This window comes from Siniperca chuatsi, linkage group LG15 (assembly GCF_020085105.1).
Source record: "Siniperca chuatsi isolate FFG_IHB_CAS linkage group LG15, ASM2008510v1, whole genome shotgun sequence".
NCBI lineage: Eukaryota > Metazoa > Chordata > Actinopteri > Centrarchiformes > Sinipercidae > Siniperca > Siniperca chuatsi.
Window position 1 is genome coordinate 16,256,723 of NC_058056.1, and position 16,114 is coordinate 16,272,836.

Consider the following 16,114-nt stretch of genomic DNA (forward strand, 5'->3'; position numbering starts at 1 on the left):
CATCTGTCATTTTCAAAAATATAAATTCTTCCACCCACTTCTTTTTTCTGCCGTTACTAGCACTTAATAAAGCAGCTTGTTACTCAAAGGACATACATTTTAACCGATGAGATGATCATAATAAACTGTCAGTTTTTCCACATCACACAAAAATAAATTGAAATCACTGAAACTCAAACACCAGCCATGTTGCATCTCATGAAGATTTTATCCAAAGAGTAAGACACAAATAGAAATCAAAAAAACTTTATTACAAAAATAAGTTACACTCACCTCCATTTTACAGTATAAAACAATTTATTTGCAGGAATGCAAAAAACGTTGTTGGCCACCAACAATAGTTTAAAACTGCTAACATCTTTTTTTCAAAAGGTGGTTGTTATGATTTTATTGAGGGAGTTAACTGTATAGAAAACTGGGATTGAAGAGCAGTTTCCTTTTTGCTATACCCGGAAATAGAAATCATTCACTGCAGTATCCCTTCTACCACTATGTGACTATGATCCCTCGCCAAACCATGGCAGCTAACGTTAGGCACACATGCTCAGCGGCTGGGCAATATGGCAATTCAGTCATCCATCAAGAGTAACTCGAAAGATCTTCTACATAGTTGCCATCTTGGAAGCTGGAAAGGGATCATTCAAGATTAACATGATTTTATATGATGAAGGATTGGATTAGGTTGTTTTACATTATGCTGACGTTGTTTGAAAATGTATTGTATCAATATAAAAACAAACCCACTGGAATAATACAGTGGCACAAAAGGGACACTGCAGGGCTTTATTATTGTTTATTTTATTTTTTTAATTTTTTTTTTTTTTTTTTTTTTTAAATCAAAGGCAGTTGGATGCCTGTGATGTTGAAGCCTTTACAAAAGTAACATTTTATCCGTAAAACTATACAACCAGTAACTACATACTCTGAAGAAGCAAGGCGGCTAATTCAGTTCAAAATAGGATAAAAGCAGGGCTTGTTCAGACTCATCATATGAGATTGTTTTGCATGCCCAGTTTGACTGTTTGCAGTGTCAGAGTTGCAGCTGAAATGACTATATTACATTAAGTACATCGTTTTTACGCTGCAGCTCTTGCATATTTTGTATGAAAACAAGCCCTGCTTTCATCAATATAGGTTCCCTATTTACAGTACAGGCCGGGTAGTTTAGTCCTCTGTACTGAGGTAGTCAACTAACCCTTTAAAGACAAGTTCTGAAAAGAACCACTTTCCTGGAATGCCTGACTTATCCATGCCAGGTGGGTACACCCTAAAAACCTGCAAATGTTCTCTGTCAAACATCCAGATCAAACAATTAAGAAACATGGATATTCCGACAATAAAAATTGCGATTAGCACAAAAATATACAATAGCATCAAGCTCGTTTGAGCCACTTCAAACCTAAGAACTTAAAAAGTGCAATTTCTTCAATAATTATTTAAAAAATGGCATGTTCAGGGACAGGGAAGGGGTAGATTGTAAGGGCAATACATAGAGCCCTGTATATCAGGGCTGGGTACAAGGGCTCGGGGCAAGAGGCTGTGGCGAGTATTCAGAATCCTCCGGTCATCTTTTTGAGGTGGCAGTTTCAGAAAAAAAAAAGAAAATAAAAAACATGGGGGGAAGGGAGATGCTTCTTCTGTAAGGCTGGAATATCATTGGACCTTTTTGTCTGCTCTTTTTTTCTTTTAACATCCATTGCAGCTTACGGTGTAACCCCACACATCAAGTCAGTATCCACTGTGACAGGTCAGGACCGCCCTCTGCCCCGTTTCCCTGCTGGACCAATGAAAGAAAAGATAAAATTAATACAGAATTTTTTTTGGGGGGGTGGGGACTAGTACAGACACCCATGCTGCACACATTGCCCTCCACAAACGGATCAATGAAATTCAACAAAATTTAGACTGAAGACTGTTTTGTAGGATGGGACTCAGTCGGCCTCCTTAAAAAATATAGTACTGTGTGTTGTGAATGACCTTTGTCTGCTGGCAAACAAGCTGACTGGCTGCTCTGAAAGATGACACCTGTCAGGGATTAGTTATGAGGCCAATAAGCAGGTGTAACTTTGTTTTTTATTAAGTGCAGCCTTATATAAATTATTACCAACATTATTTCAAGACAATCAATACCTGCACTGTAGGGCATCCTCAAAGTTCAATTTCCCCAACTACAGCTGTTTTCATGTGCTTATCTACTATGCTCCTTCCTTCCATGTCTTTCCTCTGAACTGCGTGCTTTGATAACTGACCCACTGACGAATATATTCCAACACTAAGACAGAGCCAAGTAGTAGTTTTTCCTGTGATATTCTAGACTACTAAAAAGCACAGACTCAAAATAAACTGAGCCACGTAGCAAGTTCTTCTTCACTCGTGAGCAGTAATCAAGCTTTATTAGTTACCACAGACTAATTTGATTTTACCCACTTTGAAACTAACAGTATCAAAGAAAAATTTTATTTACCTCTGCTTGTTCCAGGGCCTCCTCGCTGGGAGAAGCCCACTCGGCCCCTCGGTGTGACGCCACCGCGGCCCCTGGTCTGACTGGCACCACCACGGACTCCTCCCCTCCCTACTCGTCCTCTCCCAGACCCCTGGAAGTCATCGTAGCCATAGTACGGGTCATCGTAGCCGCCCCGGTAGTTGTGGTAGTCATATCCATAGTAATCATAATAGTCCTCATAGCCATAATAGTCAGGAGGGTAAGAATAACCTCCCCGCCCGACTCGGCCTCGGCCTCTCGTGGGCGGTGGCATGTGGGGAGGCCCGTAATAATAGTATTCGTCATACCTGAAAGAGGATAGACAGACTCAATATAAACATGGCATTCTGCTTTATATCAACAAGTTGATAACTGCATGACTAAAAGAGCATAGGTTTGCGTTGCATTGTTCTCTCTTACATTTGTGTTTTTGCGGCTTGTCTCTGGGCTTTGCGCTCTTTCCTCTTCTGGTCAGGGGGCTTGGCGAAAACGATTTCAATGTGCTCCCCCTCGAGGTCTTTGCCATTGAGATCAGCCAAAGCCTGTGAAATTAAGATAATAAAATTATGTTTTCACTGCAATAAAACATTGAAGTTTAAGTTCATGATAAATGTCTTGAATGCCTGTCCAATGACAAAGGTGTTTTCGTCCATACCTTCACAGCACCATCTCTTTCCTCAAAGTGGATGAAGGCATAGTCTTTCAATTTTTTCACCCGCTCCAGTTTGCCAAACTGACTAAAGGCCTTTTCAAGTATCTCCTCCGTAACGGTGCTTGCCAAGTTCCTCACAAACAGCACCTTGACCTGGTAATGGAAACACAGGGGTTTTTTTTGCATAAAAGGGAACAAATACAACTGCAGGAGACAGTCACAAAGACGACACATTTTAGTCACACGTACACTGAACAGCATGCTACTGATGACCTCTGGATCTGTGCCTTACCTTGGCCATAACCTCTGGGTCTGGGTCCTCGATGGGATCAGCCCACTCCACAGTGACCACATTTCCCCACACCTTCACCTTGCCACTCATTAGCCGGCGGCGGGCCTGAGCTGCCGTCTTGTGGTCTTCATACTCCAGGAAGCAAAAGCCCCGATTCTTCTTCTTGTCATCTGGCTGGTGGTACAATATGACATCATTTAGACCCTCTGTAGAGACAAGAATTAGGGGAGAGAGGTGTAGAAAAGGCAGCAGGTGGTTAACTGGATTTATTCAACAGAAATCACTAACATCAATGATCTACCAACAGACTAGTGACATCAAACCTGCCTTTACAAACAATAAAATAATTTAGGAAAACAAAAAAGAAAAATGCATTCTACAATTTAAAAGCTTGATTCAAAAGCTTGATTTAAAAACAAAAATGATCCAAATGGTTTAAGTTATGTAGTAAGCAGCTGTAAAGTGAAAGACTTAATATATAGAAAAGACTTTACATTGATAATAGTGTAGAAAGTTTTTTCTGTCACTCACAATAGACACTTAACCTTGAGTGCAAAAAATGACTGAAAAAACTGAATTTACTACATTTAGTGTCCAGTCAGATCTTAGCGGTAAACCATCATAGTAACGTGAGTCACTCCTTCGTTGTAATGAGGTCATCATTTGGACACAAACAGAAAAAAATAAAAATATTAAAAATGTAGGAATGAAGCTGATGAATAAATATTACACAGAATATTATATGGAATGAGAGATCTAAGGATGGTGCTGACTCACCTCCTGTGACTTTTGCTAACTTTTCACTCACCTGTAACTTTTGCAAATTCTTCAACAATCTGCTCTTTTGTTTTACTCTTGGGGATGGAGCCAACAAACAGTCTATTATTGGCCACAGAGATGCACACGCCGATGTGTTTCCCTGGTCGAATTTCATTGTTGTTGCACTGCGAAAGGATCGAGGATAGTGTGGTGATAAGAAATTAAGCAAGCAATAAAAACAACATAATGGAGCCTATGGCAACTTGTTGTGATTACCATTTCACATCCTTATCCACTATTAGCAGACATGTTTCTCAGACCTCTACATGTTTAAGAACATTGTATGCAACATTATCTTATTTTGTTAACTTGACTAAATCCTACTGTCTGCGTTTCAACTAACAATTCCATCGGACCCTCTCTTATCGGTCGTACTTGCAGTAGAGTGGACGTACCAATTTGACAGCCTGCTGTGCAGCTTCTTTAGTACAGAAAGTGACAAAGGCATAGCCTCTGTTCAGGCCACTGAGAGGATCCATCATCAGGCGTAAGTCCCAGATGGGGCCAGCTTTCTCAAACAGCGGAACCAGCTCATCCTCAAAAAGGTCTCTGGGGATTTTGCCTACAAATATCTGCCAGGTTTTGATGAAAAGGGAAATATGGTGCATGAGAGCAACTCTTTAATTTGACATGTGAAGTAAAGACAAGGGATAGATGGCATTTAGGTAAAAGATATCCAGCTAGCTTTTAGCGGTAGACTATCAGTGTAACCATGGTTAATATAGAGGACACTTTATGAAACCTGAATGCACTTGGCCCAAAACTTACAACCAACTCAACAGTAAATAAAAAGTGCATCATTCTTGCATCTTTATGCTTAATGAAAGGTACAACTTCAAAGGTGACAAGTTTGGTACCTCTGTACCGATGGTGGGCTGTGCCCCTGAATGAGCGGACTCTGGTGGGGGACCTCCATACTTCCTCTGGCCTGTTGTCACATCAAGTGTGTAGCCAGTCCTCTCCAGCAAAGCCTGATCATCAGAAAACATATAAAAGAAAGTAAGAAATATACTGTTTACTTAGTCTAATAAATTAAAGTCCTCTAAATAAGTTTCACAGTACACTTGTGGGAAAGCACATTAAAAAGCATGTAAGATGACAATTTCTTATTTGAATGTGTCATATTCAAACATCATCCTGGTTATAGAAACTTTTCTTTTGGTTTTTTTACACTCAAAAACATTATATCAGTGTTCACACATGTCCTAAGCATTAAAATCAGATGTAACTTAATTTAACATTAGTTCTCACTTTGATTTTGGCTTCATCTGGTCCTTTACTGGTGTCTGACACTTTGGTCCCCTGTTTCTCTCTCTGTCTGTACGTCTTCATCACGCCACAAAGAAAGGCACTTTTGTTCTGAAAGACAAAAACACATAACTAAGTACTATCAAACAATTAAAACATGTCGTCATCGTCATTAAGACAACATGGTATTCTTGGTTCTACACAAAAAAAATAGGCTGTTACACAACGCAGCGAGAGTCTGTCTTGTAGATAACATCAATCACAGCTAAGAGTTATTGTGCAACCACATTTCTCCTATACTACATAATGCCAGTACACATCACACTGCACAGGTCAATCATCCATTTCGTATGAAGGCATCAGAAATGAAAGATCATAGTTATCTAAACAATACACCAACAGTGCCACATGCATACCTGAACATGTGAGAGGTCACTGTCCTTAAATTGCAAGAGGACTTGCAGAGCACCTTCCTCGTTGAATTCTTTCAGAGCCTCAATCGCTCGATCATCTAAGTCACTGTGTGACACCAAACCTGGAGGGGGGGGGGGCAGAGAGAGAAATATGAGCTACTAACAAGAAAAACAAAGGTTTCATTACTACCTCGTCATTCAAGCACAGAAGTTAAAGTACAAGTGAAAGGATCGAAGAGAAGCATTTACATGCGAGTTATTTCACATAACAAATCTCTTTTGAATTGTTAAATGGATAAATAATGATTACTACAATTAGGAGTGAGAGGCGGTAACAGATTAAGCTAATAGAGCTGTATTCAGTAGTCAGGCTGCACTTTACTCTACAGCCAGGACGTTTTTGCAGAACTAATCACAACAGATGTGACAGTGCAACTCGATATGCCAGTGCCCCTCTATACTGTGGCTGGGAGTTTCTAATGAACCGGTCTGCATTCTCCTCTATGGAGGGGCCATCACCTGTCCCAGGCAGCCACACACCAGGCAGCTGCTGCCATTGTTTCTGCCTCAGTCCCATCTGGTTGAAAAGGCCAGACCAGTACTTTTCTAGATCTGACCGACCAAACAAGTCCTAAAATGACCCCCAAACTTTGTCCCTGCAGCTCACCCCATACAAACTTGTAAAGATTTGACCACTGCAGCAGATACTTAAACTGTAGCTGACATACTGACACCTATTCATTCCTCTGCAATAATTTGATTGGATGCAAAGAAAACTTCATAGAAATTAATGAAGACTGGACAGGCTCAACACAAACTCCCAGGGAGAGGACAGTTCATTCGCCCTGACACCAGTGATCATGCAACCATGTTGGGAATGCAAATGCTGCAATCATTTACACATTTTCACACTGGTAATGTGTAATTTTATATTTTGTAGCACTGCAGTACCCATTTTGGTAGGAAACCACAAAAAGTTGCTTCAGGATCCCAATTCCCCCATTCAAAAAGGTGATAAAATGACAATATGCAACATGCAAGAAATTGATAAACATAGAAAATTGCATATTTGAATATGCAAGTATATTCATTGTGCCTTACCTGCTATGTAAATTTCATCTAGTTTTTCAGCAACTTTCTGTGGTAAACCAGCTTCTAATAAAGTCTGGAAGTGCTCAGAATGGGTAACTGCAGCAGAGGTGTCCATTGGTTCTTCTGGACCATTTCCATTAATATGTTCTGTGGCCATGTCTCCAGAAATCTGTGTAAATGCAATGAGCCAAATTAATCCTGGGTCAAGGGCAAGACTTGGGGTGTGTTCAGGAGAGTGCAAAGTCTCAGACTTGTCAGGAAAATAATTTCTAAAAAAATAAATAAAAAAAACACAAAAAAATTGTTTTAACATTTATGATCTTGGATACAGGGTGACTTTCATGTTATTACAATTTATCAATAAACAGGGGATGTCGCTGTGTGCAAAACAAGTTATCATGGTTATGTGGTTGTTTATAGTCTTAAGACTTTTCACTATCCTGAGTTAACACTTGCAGCTCTCAGCTTGCATGAGGTAGAAGCCCAGAAACCTGTATATAGGCAGTTGACAGATGTTTCAACATTGCACATAAGACAGACAATAACCATACCAATTTCCCCACAGAAATCAATTGAATGACATCTTGTAAAAACAGTGAAAACTACTGGGTTTGTGTCCATGTGGCAGTATTTTCCATTCTGGTTTGTCCTGGGTTAAGAAGTTTGTGCAAATGGAGCCAAGTTCACTTGCTAACGCCTGTATCTCAGCCTTCTTGGTCCCTGCTGGTGCAGAAGCCTGGTCTGCTTTGGTCTCTAAATTACATGTTAGCTTACCTTCTCACTGCTGACTTCAGCACAGGCTAGATAGCTGATACACGTGTTCCATCAGAGTGAGCCCCGGTTTCCGGTGGCTGACCAATGAACAAGTATGCCACCTATAGCATTTTGTTTCTTGACACTTTGACAGCACATAGTGACACTAAGGTAAATACTCCAATTATCAAGTTAATGGCCACCCCAACCATTACTTCCAATTTGTTTGTATCGACAGATACTGAGGCATTAACTTGTGCAGAGCAGCAATCTAACTACTCTCTGTTCACATGAAGTTACCGAATCCGGCAACGCTGGACTAAGCAAAACGTGGACGGCAATCTTCTGTTTTGGCCTAACATTAACTTAGCCAACGTTAGCCTAAAGATATCGTGCAACCTTTTATCTTGTAGTGTCTGCTAATCAATCTCATATCGTTAACGTTAAGCACGTGCTTTCTCTGTGGTTAAAAACATTTGACAAGTTAAAATTAACTGTAAGCCTCTCGTGCTTTACTTTAAATCTGTAACATTAACAAATTTCTGGGGATACATTATTTTATCCGATGTTGATGATAATGTTAGATTTAGCGGGGAGAGACTGACTCGCACACGTTGAGCTAGCTAGCGGGCTAGTTTGCACAGCTAATGTTACAGCAATCGAGCGAACTAGGGACCTTCATCGGGACAATAACATGACGCGCTAGTATTCATTTTCTATGAATGCATCTGCATTTACTATTTTAGTGAGTAAGAAGCATGTCAGTTAGTACAGCAGTAACGCAGGATCGCAAATTATTGCTAAGTTAACTGGCTTTGGCCAGCTAGCTGCTGTTAGCATACGATGACAATGAGCATGTCAATTCCATGATCTGTCAAAATAGGCTAGCTTAAGCTAGCATGCTAATTCGAACGGAATTTCAGTGAGGCCATTGTTACAACGTCATTTGTCGGTTCGGTCTTCACCACTTGACAAAATATGTCTTTAAATTTTAATTAGATTCAACGAGGCCTTGAAAGCTAGAGGTTTAGCCTGCTGGATGCGTGGTTTGTCAACGTGCCGCCATATAGGAAGAGTCCATTTTCAAAAAGCCGGTCTGGAGAACTCGTTCCCAACCACCACCAGTTTCCACATTGTTTGAAACAGCACCACACGATTCAGACTTTTTAGCAATCAATTAAGCAACAATCACGTGACCAATTAGTAGCATTCGCCCTACCTGCCGCTGGATCACCAACGTGTATGGTGTTGATTATTTAGGAAGATAAATGTGATATTTAAAAGACAGAAAAAGTGTAAAACTCCCGGCACTGATCCGGCTTCAGTCATTCACTCTTGATGATGTAAAATGGCTGCCACGTTCACGCCTCGAGTTTTGTCTCGTCGATGGGGTTTCTTGGACAACCCTGCACGGGCTTGCCTTGTATGCATTTTACAGAGGAGCAGCAGGTCATCCACAGCATCTATCATAATTTCTAACGATGAGTAATTTCACGACAACAGTACAGTTTATTTGACCGATACAAGTATTGGCTAATAGAACATAAACAAAACGTTGAGACTAAAAGCCAGAACTGAACGTAAATTCAAAAGTAAATAAAAATGAACTAAAACAATGAATTCTAACAATGAAATCATTTAGCCTATTATTAATAATGTACTAATACTCTACTACCACCACCACCAATAATAATAATACATTTTAAATATGGTCAGAATTCTCAGACAAAATGTTATCAAGTCCACATATATTTAAATATAAAACTACATCTGGGACCTTAACAGACCAACACTTGTGGTCTACTTCATACCTTAAAGTATTTTAGCAGAGTGCAGAGTGCTGGACTGGGAGTAGTGAGGTAGATCCCACTTTCCACCACACTGTGTCACTCTTCTCAATATTTATCACTCATCTACATGAACAAAAGAATATGTCTCGAGAGTGTGTGTGTATAGAAAACAATATGATTTGTTTGATACAACAGATTATGATATGATTTGTCATCATGCATGCATTACAAACTGGATCAGAATAAAAAATTGCTACATGTGTCTTAGTTTGTAGAAAATCTAGTTTGCAAGCAATAGTATTTGTTCTCAATATCTTACTATGGATTGACAGCAAGTTGTCAGTTGAATTTCAAGTAAAAAAACTGGCCAAATCCTACTTGTTGGTATCTTTTTAAATTACTATTTCTGGGTTCACATATTTGAAGTCCAAGGTTAATACATGACTTCCTATCAGTAAGTGTCATTTGAAAATTACTTGTGTCAGTGTTGATCCTTGAAAATACTTTGCAATACAAATACTTTGCAGTGACAATACAATGCAGGTATGAATTTGGGATTGGGTTATCTGCTATCTTCATCACAGCTAGGGTGAATCTTGGCCTTAATGTTTGGCTCATGGCTGAAATAATAAAATTTTAGCAGGTAACTGACTCCAACAACCCCCACAGGTATAGAGCCTTAACAGCTGGATGAGGATGATGGCTGGAAGATTTGGAGGAATAACTTAAACAGCTGCTGAGGAATAGAGCTACAGAATGATTTCCTGGCACATTTTCTCAATCAGTAATAATGTTTCATAGACAGAATCCAAGGTCTGTTGCAAGTTGTTTCATAAAGAAATGCAACTTACTTAAACACAAACATTTTGAATGATACAAGACAAAACAAAAAAGAACAATGGCAAAGTGTCGCACAAAGATTAAGAAAGAATAAATTAAATTTAAAATATTATCAAAACAGAAAATATATCCAGAGAAAGATAATAAAACAAATACTTTCAGTTTAAAACTTTGCTAATAAGCTTTGTCTTCTTGTCTAATCATCCACAGACTGTTACAGACCAGGAAACTCTACAGATGGAGTCCATAATAATGTCTATTTTGAATTTATGGGACTACAATAAGTTTATTGCTCATGCCTCTGAAGGCTCCTCAGAGAACAAACCTTTAACATAGTTTAGACAGATATTTTAGTACAAAACAATTGGCTCAGAAAGTTTTGCATTCAGCTTTAAAACTAATAGCTACGACTGTAGAAGAGGTCATCTGTAAGTTTTCAGGTATTAGCCAAAACTCTGTCTGTAGAATTTGTGATCCCAAACTGCTGGAACTCTAAAAGAAACCTTATTTTGCCATAAAAAGTCAAAAGAAGATCCAGTTTCTGAAGTCAGCATTATTTATAGAGGCACAGCTCCTTAGATAGAAATAACAGAAAAAGGGAAATTTATAGTTGGTTTTGAATCTAAATTGAAAACTGGGTACCCAAGATGGGCATGGATGGGATGACAAGAGCACTGTTCATTGTTCCAAGAGGATTATGCCAAAACCCTTATTTGTTAATTAATACCAAGATTCTCAGGTATAAAGGCTCCAGGAAATAATAAGTATTTAGGTTTCAATTTGACATATTACATTGAAAATGTTCAGTTTGAGGAGTGAACAAGGTCTTTATTGACATCAAATTGCCTCTTTAGCCCAGACTAAATATAGCATTCCATATCAAAATTATATAGTGGTAGGTTTTTGGTTGTTATTGTTATTGTTTTTAATTTCATCAATATGACCATTAATATGACCTTAGATATGCATTCTTATGAAAACGTTATTGTTTTATGTTTGTCTGTTTCTGACGATATCTGCTTTGTTTCTAGTGATATACAGTCATTATAATTATAAGAGCCTCTGATAACCAGCAGAACCACTATATTATGGCTCCGCTACAAACTCTTGAATGAGATAAGGGCCATAATTGTTCCTGTATTGCAGATCTCTCATGCCACCGTGTGGAGAGAGTGTCTCTGTGTACTCATCAACGACAGCAAAATGATCTGAGCTCCTGAACAACTTAACAAAACCTCTGTTCATCACTTCCAGTCTTTTGTATTCCTGTTTGCAATGCACCATTCTTGTACTGATGTATAAGATAAGAGAGGATAAGAGTGTATGCCCGCATGCATGATGTTAAATTGCTTAGATAAAATGTTACACTTATATCCCATCAAAATGGTGCTTTGCTTTTAAGGAAAAAAGAAATAATTTAGAATAATGGAAAGAAAGAAATGTTTGTATAGATGCAGCAAATAAGATGGATGGTTGAATGTGGAGTGGGGTGCAACATTTTTAAATTTGCAAAAGGCAAGCATACATGGCATCTTCTGGTTAGTTTATTCGACCAAATATACTTTAAATATACCCAAATCCCTCAGTTTAGCTGTGTTGAACTGGGAATGAGCCAGGATCATAAATATGCCCGGACTTGATGGCTTTCATTCTCATTTTCAATCATCTTTCTCTTAACTGCTACACTAAACATTGTCATTAGCTTCATAACCAAGAAAACTACAGGTCTCAGCTAATTACTTAATTTGTTGTCTGGTGTCACTGACTTGTTGGTGGTTATCTTGTTGATGCCTTCTAGAGCACCTTGGCTTTGAACTGTGCAGAGCCTGGCTGAGAATAGACCTGACCTGCTAACCTCACTGTGCCTCCTGTGCTCTCTCCTATACAGCAACAGTGACAGTGTTGACACCGGAGCCCCTGAGAATATATCTGACTAGTGTTTCACAGAGCATGACCATGTAGGCTACGCCATTCACTCCACACCTGGGGCTTTCTACATCTCTGTGGTTCTCATCCTCATCCAGCCAGATCAATGTAGCATACAAAAAGAGAGTCTGAGCATCCTGGCCTTGAAAGAAACTCAGCACCACTCCTTTGTTTCATACATCAGGAGGCTGTGAAGCAGGTCAATAAGAAAATCCAAATATAGAAAAAGGAAGACAACTTCAAACTGATCCTCTGTGCCTCTATTCTCACCTGATTGCCTTTTTATGTCAATGAACTGTCGTAAATATCTCATAACATCTCATCTTTAGTATCTTAAACTCATTAGTCCAGTCCATGATGATTTCAAGCAGTTATTTTAGACAGTGTTGGAAATAACCAAGTCTGATGTTGAGAGTCTTTATGCTAGAAAGTGTATTTTTCAGTAAGCATGGATAGGCCGATGTACTCAAATAAGGTGTGTCAATTATATTTGATAGACAGGACACTTTGTTTGATGTCAATAAAATTACATATGGCCAAAGCAATAGCACACAATGCAACAGCCATTGACATCAGTCTTATCAGCAGGAATGACAATTAGTACGACTTATTATAGGATTTACAATACAATGTTACAATTTGTTGAAGAAGGGTACAAATGATTTAATCTAAATAAAACAACCTTTAAACAGCTCTGTGACTGAACATTTTGTCTTCCGCACTCATTGAATTACGAGTCTTAGGCAAAGGATTTATCACCAGCACAACCAAGGACACAGGACATGGGTACTCAAGTAAACAGACGGATGAAATACAAAATAAATACATATTCATCCTTGAGATTTCAGATGTTGGAGGCAGACAGATGGATACCTCTTAACAACTATCAAATATCTCTACATTTATTCATAACTTCTTCCATCCATCCCCCAGTTTTGAAGGAGCCACGGTGCTGAAATGAGTTTTGCCTCAATATATAGTGTAAAATTATGGGAGGAAAGAATACACCCACAGTAAATAATAATTGTTGTTATGTTTTAAAGTTTTGTTAAAATGTATTATTATTATTAATATTTTCTAAATAAAATGTGTTATATATTTTTAATGCTAACATATATGGCATTCCAGTATAGAGCTAAAATTCACTGGTCTGATACAAGACTGTATTTGCATTAATATATGTACAGTATCCAATGTTAAACTGCATTATGATTTCATTGATGATGATGGTGATATGGTTAGTGTGCAGATTTTCTTTGACTGAGTCTATGAAATATCAAAAATAGTGAAAAAATGACCATCAGAGTACCAGACGACATCTTCAAATGTCTTGTTTTGTCTGACCAAAAGTCCAAAACCTGGCAAAACGATTTTCATTTAACAACATAACAGAGAAAAGCAACACATCTTCACATTTGAGAAGCTGAAACCACAGAATTTTTGGCTTTTTTTCAAACGTTTTTGCTTTGAAAATAACTGAAATGATTTATCAGCCATCAAACAATTGACTAATCGACTAATCGTTTCAACCCAAGGAAGCTCTCAAATGATTTATTTCAATCCTCTTCATTTCAGAACCATCACAACTGAGGTATGTCTATCTGGAAATCAAAGAAAATGTTATTTACACCTATTTCATCAGATTTTTATAGTTTTTTGGGGAAAATACAGATCATGTCATTGTTAAGGGAAACATCTAATGCCTTCTGGTTTAAATGTTGAAGAATATAAAAAAAAAGTTTAAATTTTATGATGCTATTCTTTGGGGGACTGAAAAAACAAGTGTATCCAACAACTTCAATGAGTTTGTGACTCCTAGAGTTGCTTTAGAAAGTGATACTCTTCATAATTCAAGAACACATTTAGGCCACTTACAGTCAACAAATAGTCTTTCTGCAGCAAACCAAAATGGGCCAAGAAAAGCCCAAACTAATGACCTTTCCTTTGCTGTGACATGACAAATAATAACAACCCCCACAGTTACCAAGTAACAAAAACCCAGGGATTAAATGCAGCATCACAGTCATGGTGGAAGGATGATGTAAGTATGTTTTGACTTTCCACTGTTTGTTCTTATCATTTTGTGCTTTACAGGGATTGTGAGAAAGGTTACAAAGTGGGCAGTGAGATCATTGATAAGGCTGGTAGGTTTCACTTAATCCAGGAAGTCACCACAGACAGCGGGGCACGGCTATATATCGACCTGAAGTGAAGCAGAGGTCCTCAATAAAAAGCCGTCCTGTACAGAGGCACAATGAAGGGGACACTTTCTCTCAACGTGGTAATCCTCTATCTCTGTGGCTTACTCGTGCTATGATTTAACAGATTTGTGATTGACCATTTTCTTTTATCTCTGTATTATTAGGTAACTGCTGCAACCAAGATGGGCGCAGTGAAATCAGCCGGACTGTCTCTTCTTCTGGTGTCTTTTCTTCTTTACGTAGCTGATTCTTACCCCAACACTGACTTATCAAACAGTAAGATTTGTTTATAATAAAAGTACTAATATATTAAGTACTCTCCTCCCACTTACTATAAAGGCATCTACTTGATCATATTTAGACAATAAATCAAATGTAAATGTAATGTGAGTACAACCAAGGATTTCCTTCAGTGAGTTAGCACCATCTGCTTTTATTTATCTCTATTCACAAAGATTGTACACTGTACTTTCAGTCTCAGATCTCAACTGTTACTGGCACTGTATCACAAGCTGTCCATGATCAGTACCTTTTGATTCTGGTTGTAAAACTTGTATTGTTTTTCTCCAGTGGGCTGTGAGGAGTGCACACTGAGAAAGAACAGTATTTTCTCGAGGGTGTACCAGTGCATGGGCTGCTGCTTCTCCAGAGCGTACCCAACACCTCTCAAGGCCATGAAGACAATGACAATCCCAAAGAACATCACCTCAGAGGCAACGTGCTGTGTCGCCAAGCACAGCTACGAGGTACAGGTAAAGACACAAGACATGTCAGGCCAACTTTTCTTAAAATACTGTACATTGTAGATGTTACAGTAAGTAACGATGCATACTGTGTAATCACCACTGAAGCCTCATATTAGCTTCAGATAAACTTTTGAGTACATTTTTGCACAAAACAAGGTGTGTATAGATTTTGTCCCCCATCACTTACATTGTAATCACATCAGACAGGGAATGTCCAGTATGAACAGTAAGAATGATTACAGCAAGCAAAACCTGTTTCGGTGTTCATATGGGCACTTGACTATTGTTTTAAGACAATTGTGAACCAATCCTCTAATTCTTTTACTTAAGTAGGACTTTAAATGCAGTACTTCTGGTTTCTGTTAGTGCAAAGGTGTTTAGAAGTGCAGGTGTTTTTCGACTCCTCACACTGCTAAAAAGAGCATTTCATCATACATGTTTGCTGCTGTAGATTGATGTGACTTTGTTAATATTCACTCTTGTTTCTTCCTCATCTGATCCTTTTTCAGACAGAGGTGGCCGGCATAAGGGTGAGAAACCATACAGACTGCCACTGCAGCACCTGCTATTTTCATAAGATATGACAGATGGGAACTGGAGACCATTCTGCAGCACTCAGCTTGGCAACAAATTGTGTTTCTTTTAATATGCACAAGCTCTTGCTCTTGTCTGTTTTTAAATGTATGTTCTTTTGTTGCAGGATAATATTTTTGTAGCAATTCTGTGTATGTGATGTGTAATTAGTCTACATTTTTTGCATTGATAGATGTGTATGATTAATTGTAGAATGAAAAGCAATTAAAATGTGCACCCAGATGTTGCATTTTCATGATTGTGTCTTACACTGAAATGCATGGGAT

General features: G+C 38.5%; 2 protein-coding genes across 5 annotated transcripts; one reads left to right on the plus strand and one right to left on the minus strand.

Moving 5' to 3' along the window:
- Positions 1 to 230: 230 nt before the first annotated feature.
- LOC122861403 (heterogeneous nuclear ribonucleoprotein Q-like) lies at positions 231 to 9,147 on the minus strand. 3 transcript variants are annotated; one of them, XM_044165722.1, is made up of 12 exons: positions 8,812 to 8,921; positions 7,008 to 7,167; positions 5,910 to 6,028; positions 5,497 to 5,604; positions 5,103 to 5,216; positions 4,641 to 4,817; positions 4,235 to 4,370; positions 3,427 to 3,632; positions 3,138 to 3,287; positions 2,903 to 3,024; positions 2,465 to 2,790; positions 231 to 1,777 (listed from the first exon to the last, which is right to left on the minus strand). In XM_044165722.1, exons 1-12 carry the CDS (start codon positions 8,830 to 8,832, stop codon positions 1,749 to 1,751), a joined length of 1,668 nt encoding a protein of 555 aa, XP_044021657.1. In that variant the 5' UTR covers positions 8,833 to 8,921; the 3' UTR covers positions 231 to 1,748. The 3 variants fall into 3 exon arrangements, with proteins under 3 accessions (XP_044021657.1, XP_044021658.1, XP_044021659.1); XM_044165723.1 differs by lacking the exon at positions 8,812 to 8,921 and adding an exon at positions 7,773 to 8,771; XM_044165724.1 differs by lacking the exons at positions 7,008 to 7,167; positions 8,812 to 8,921 and adding an exon at positions 8,971 to 9,147.
- A 5,284-nt stretch (positions 9,148 to 14,431) lies between these two features.
- cga (glycoprotein hormones, alpha polypeptide) lies at positions 14,432 to 16,070 on the plus strand. Of its 2 annotated transcripts, none has more exons than XM_044165725.1 (4): positions 14,432 to 14,588; positions 14,673 to 14,784; positions 15,079 to 15,260; positions 15,764 to 16,070. In XM_044165725.1, exons 1-4 carry the CDS (start codon positions 14,562 to 14,564, stop codon positions 15,836 to 15,838), a joined length of 396 nt encoding a protein of 131 aa, XP_044021660.1. In that variant the 5' UTR covers positions 14,432 to 14,561; the 3' UTR covers positions 15,839 to 16,070. The 2 variants fall into 2 exon arrangements, with proteins under 2 accessions (XP_044021660.1, XP_044021661.1); XM_044165726.1 differs by having other exon boundaries at positions 15,079 to 15,254.
- Positions 16,071 to 16,114: the final 44 nt, after the last annotated feature.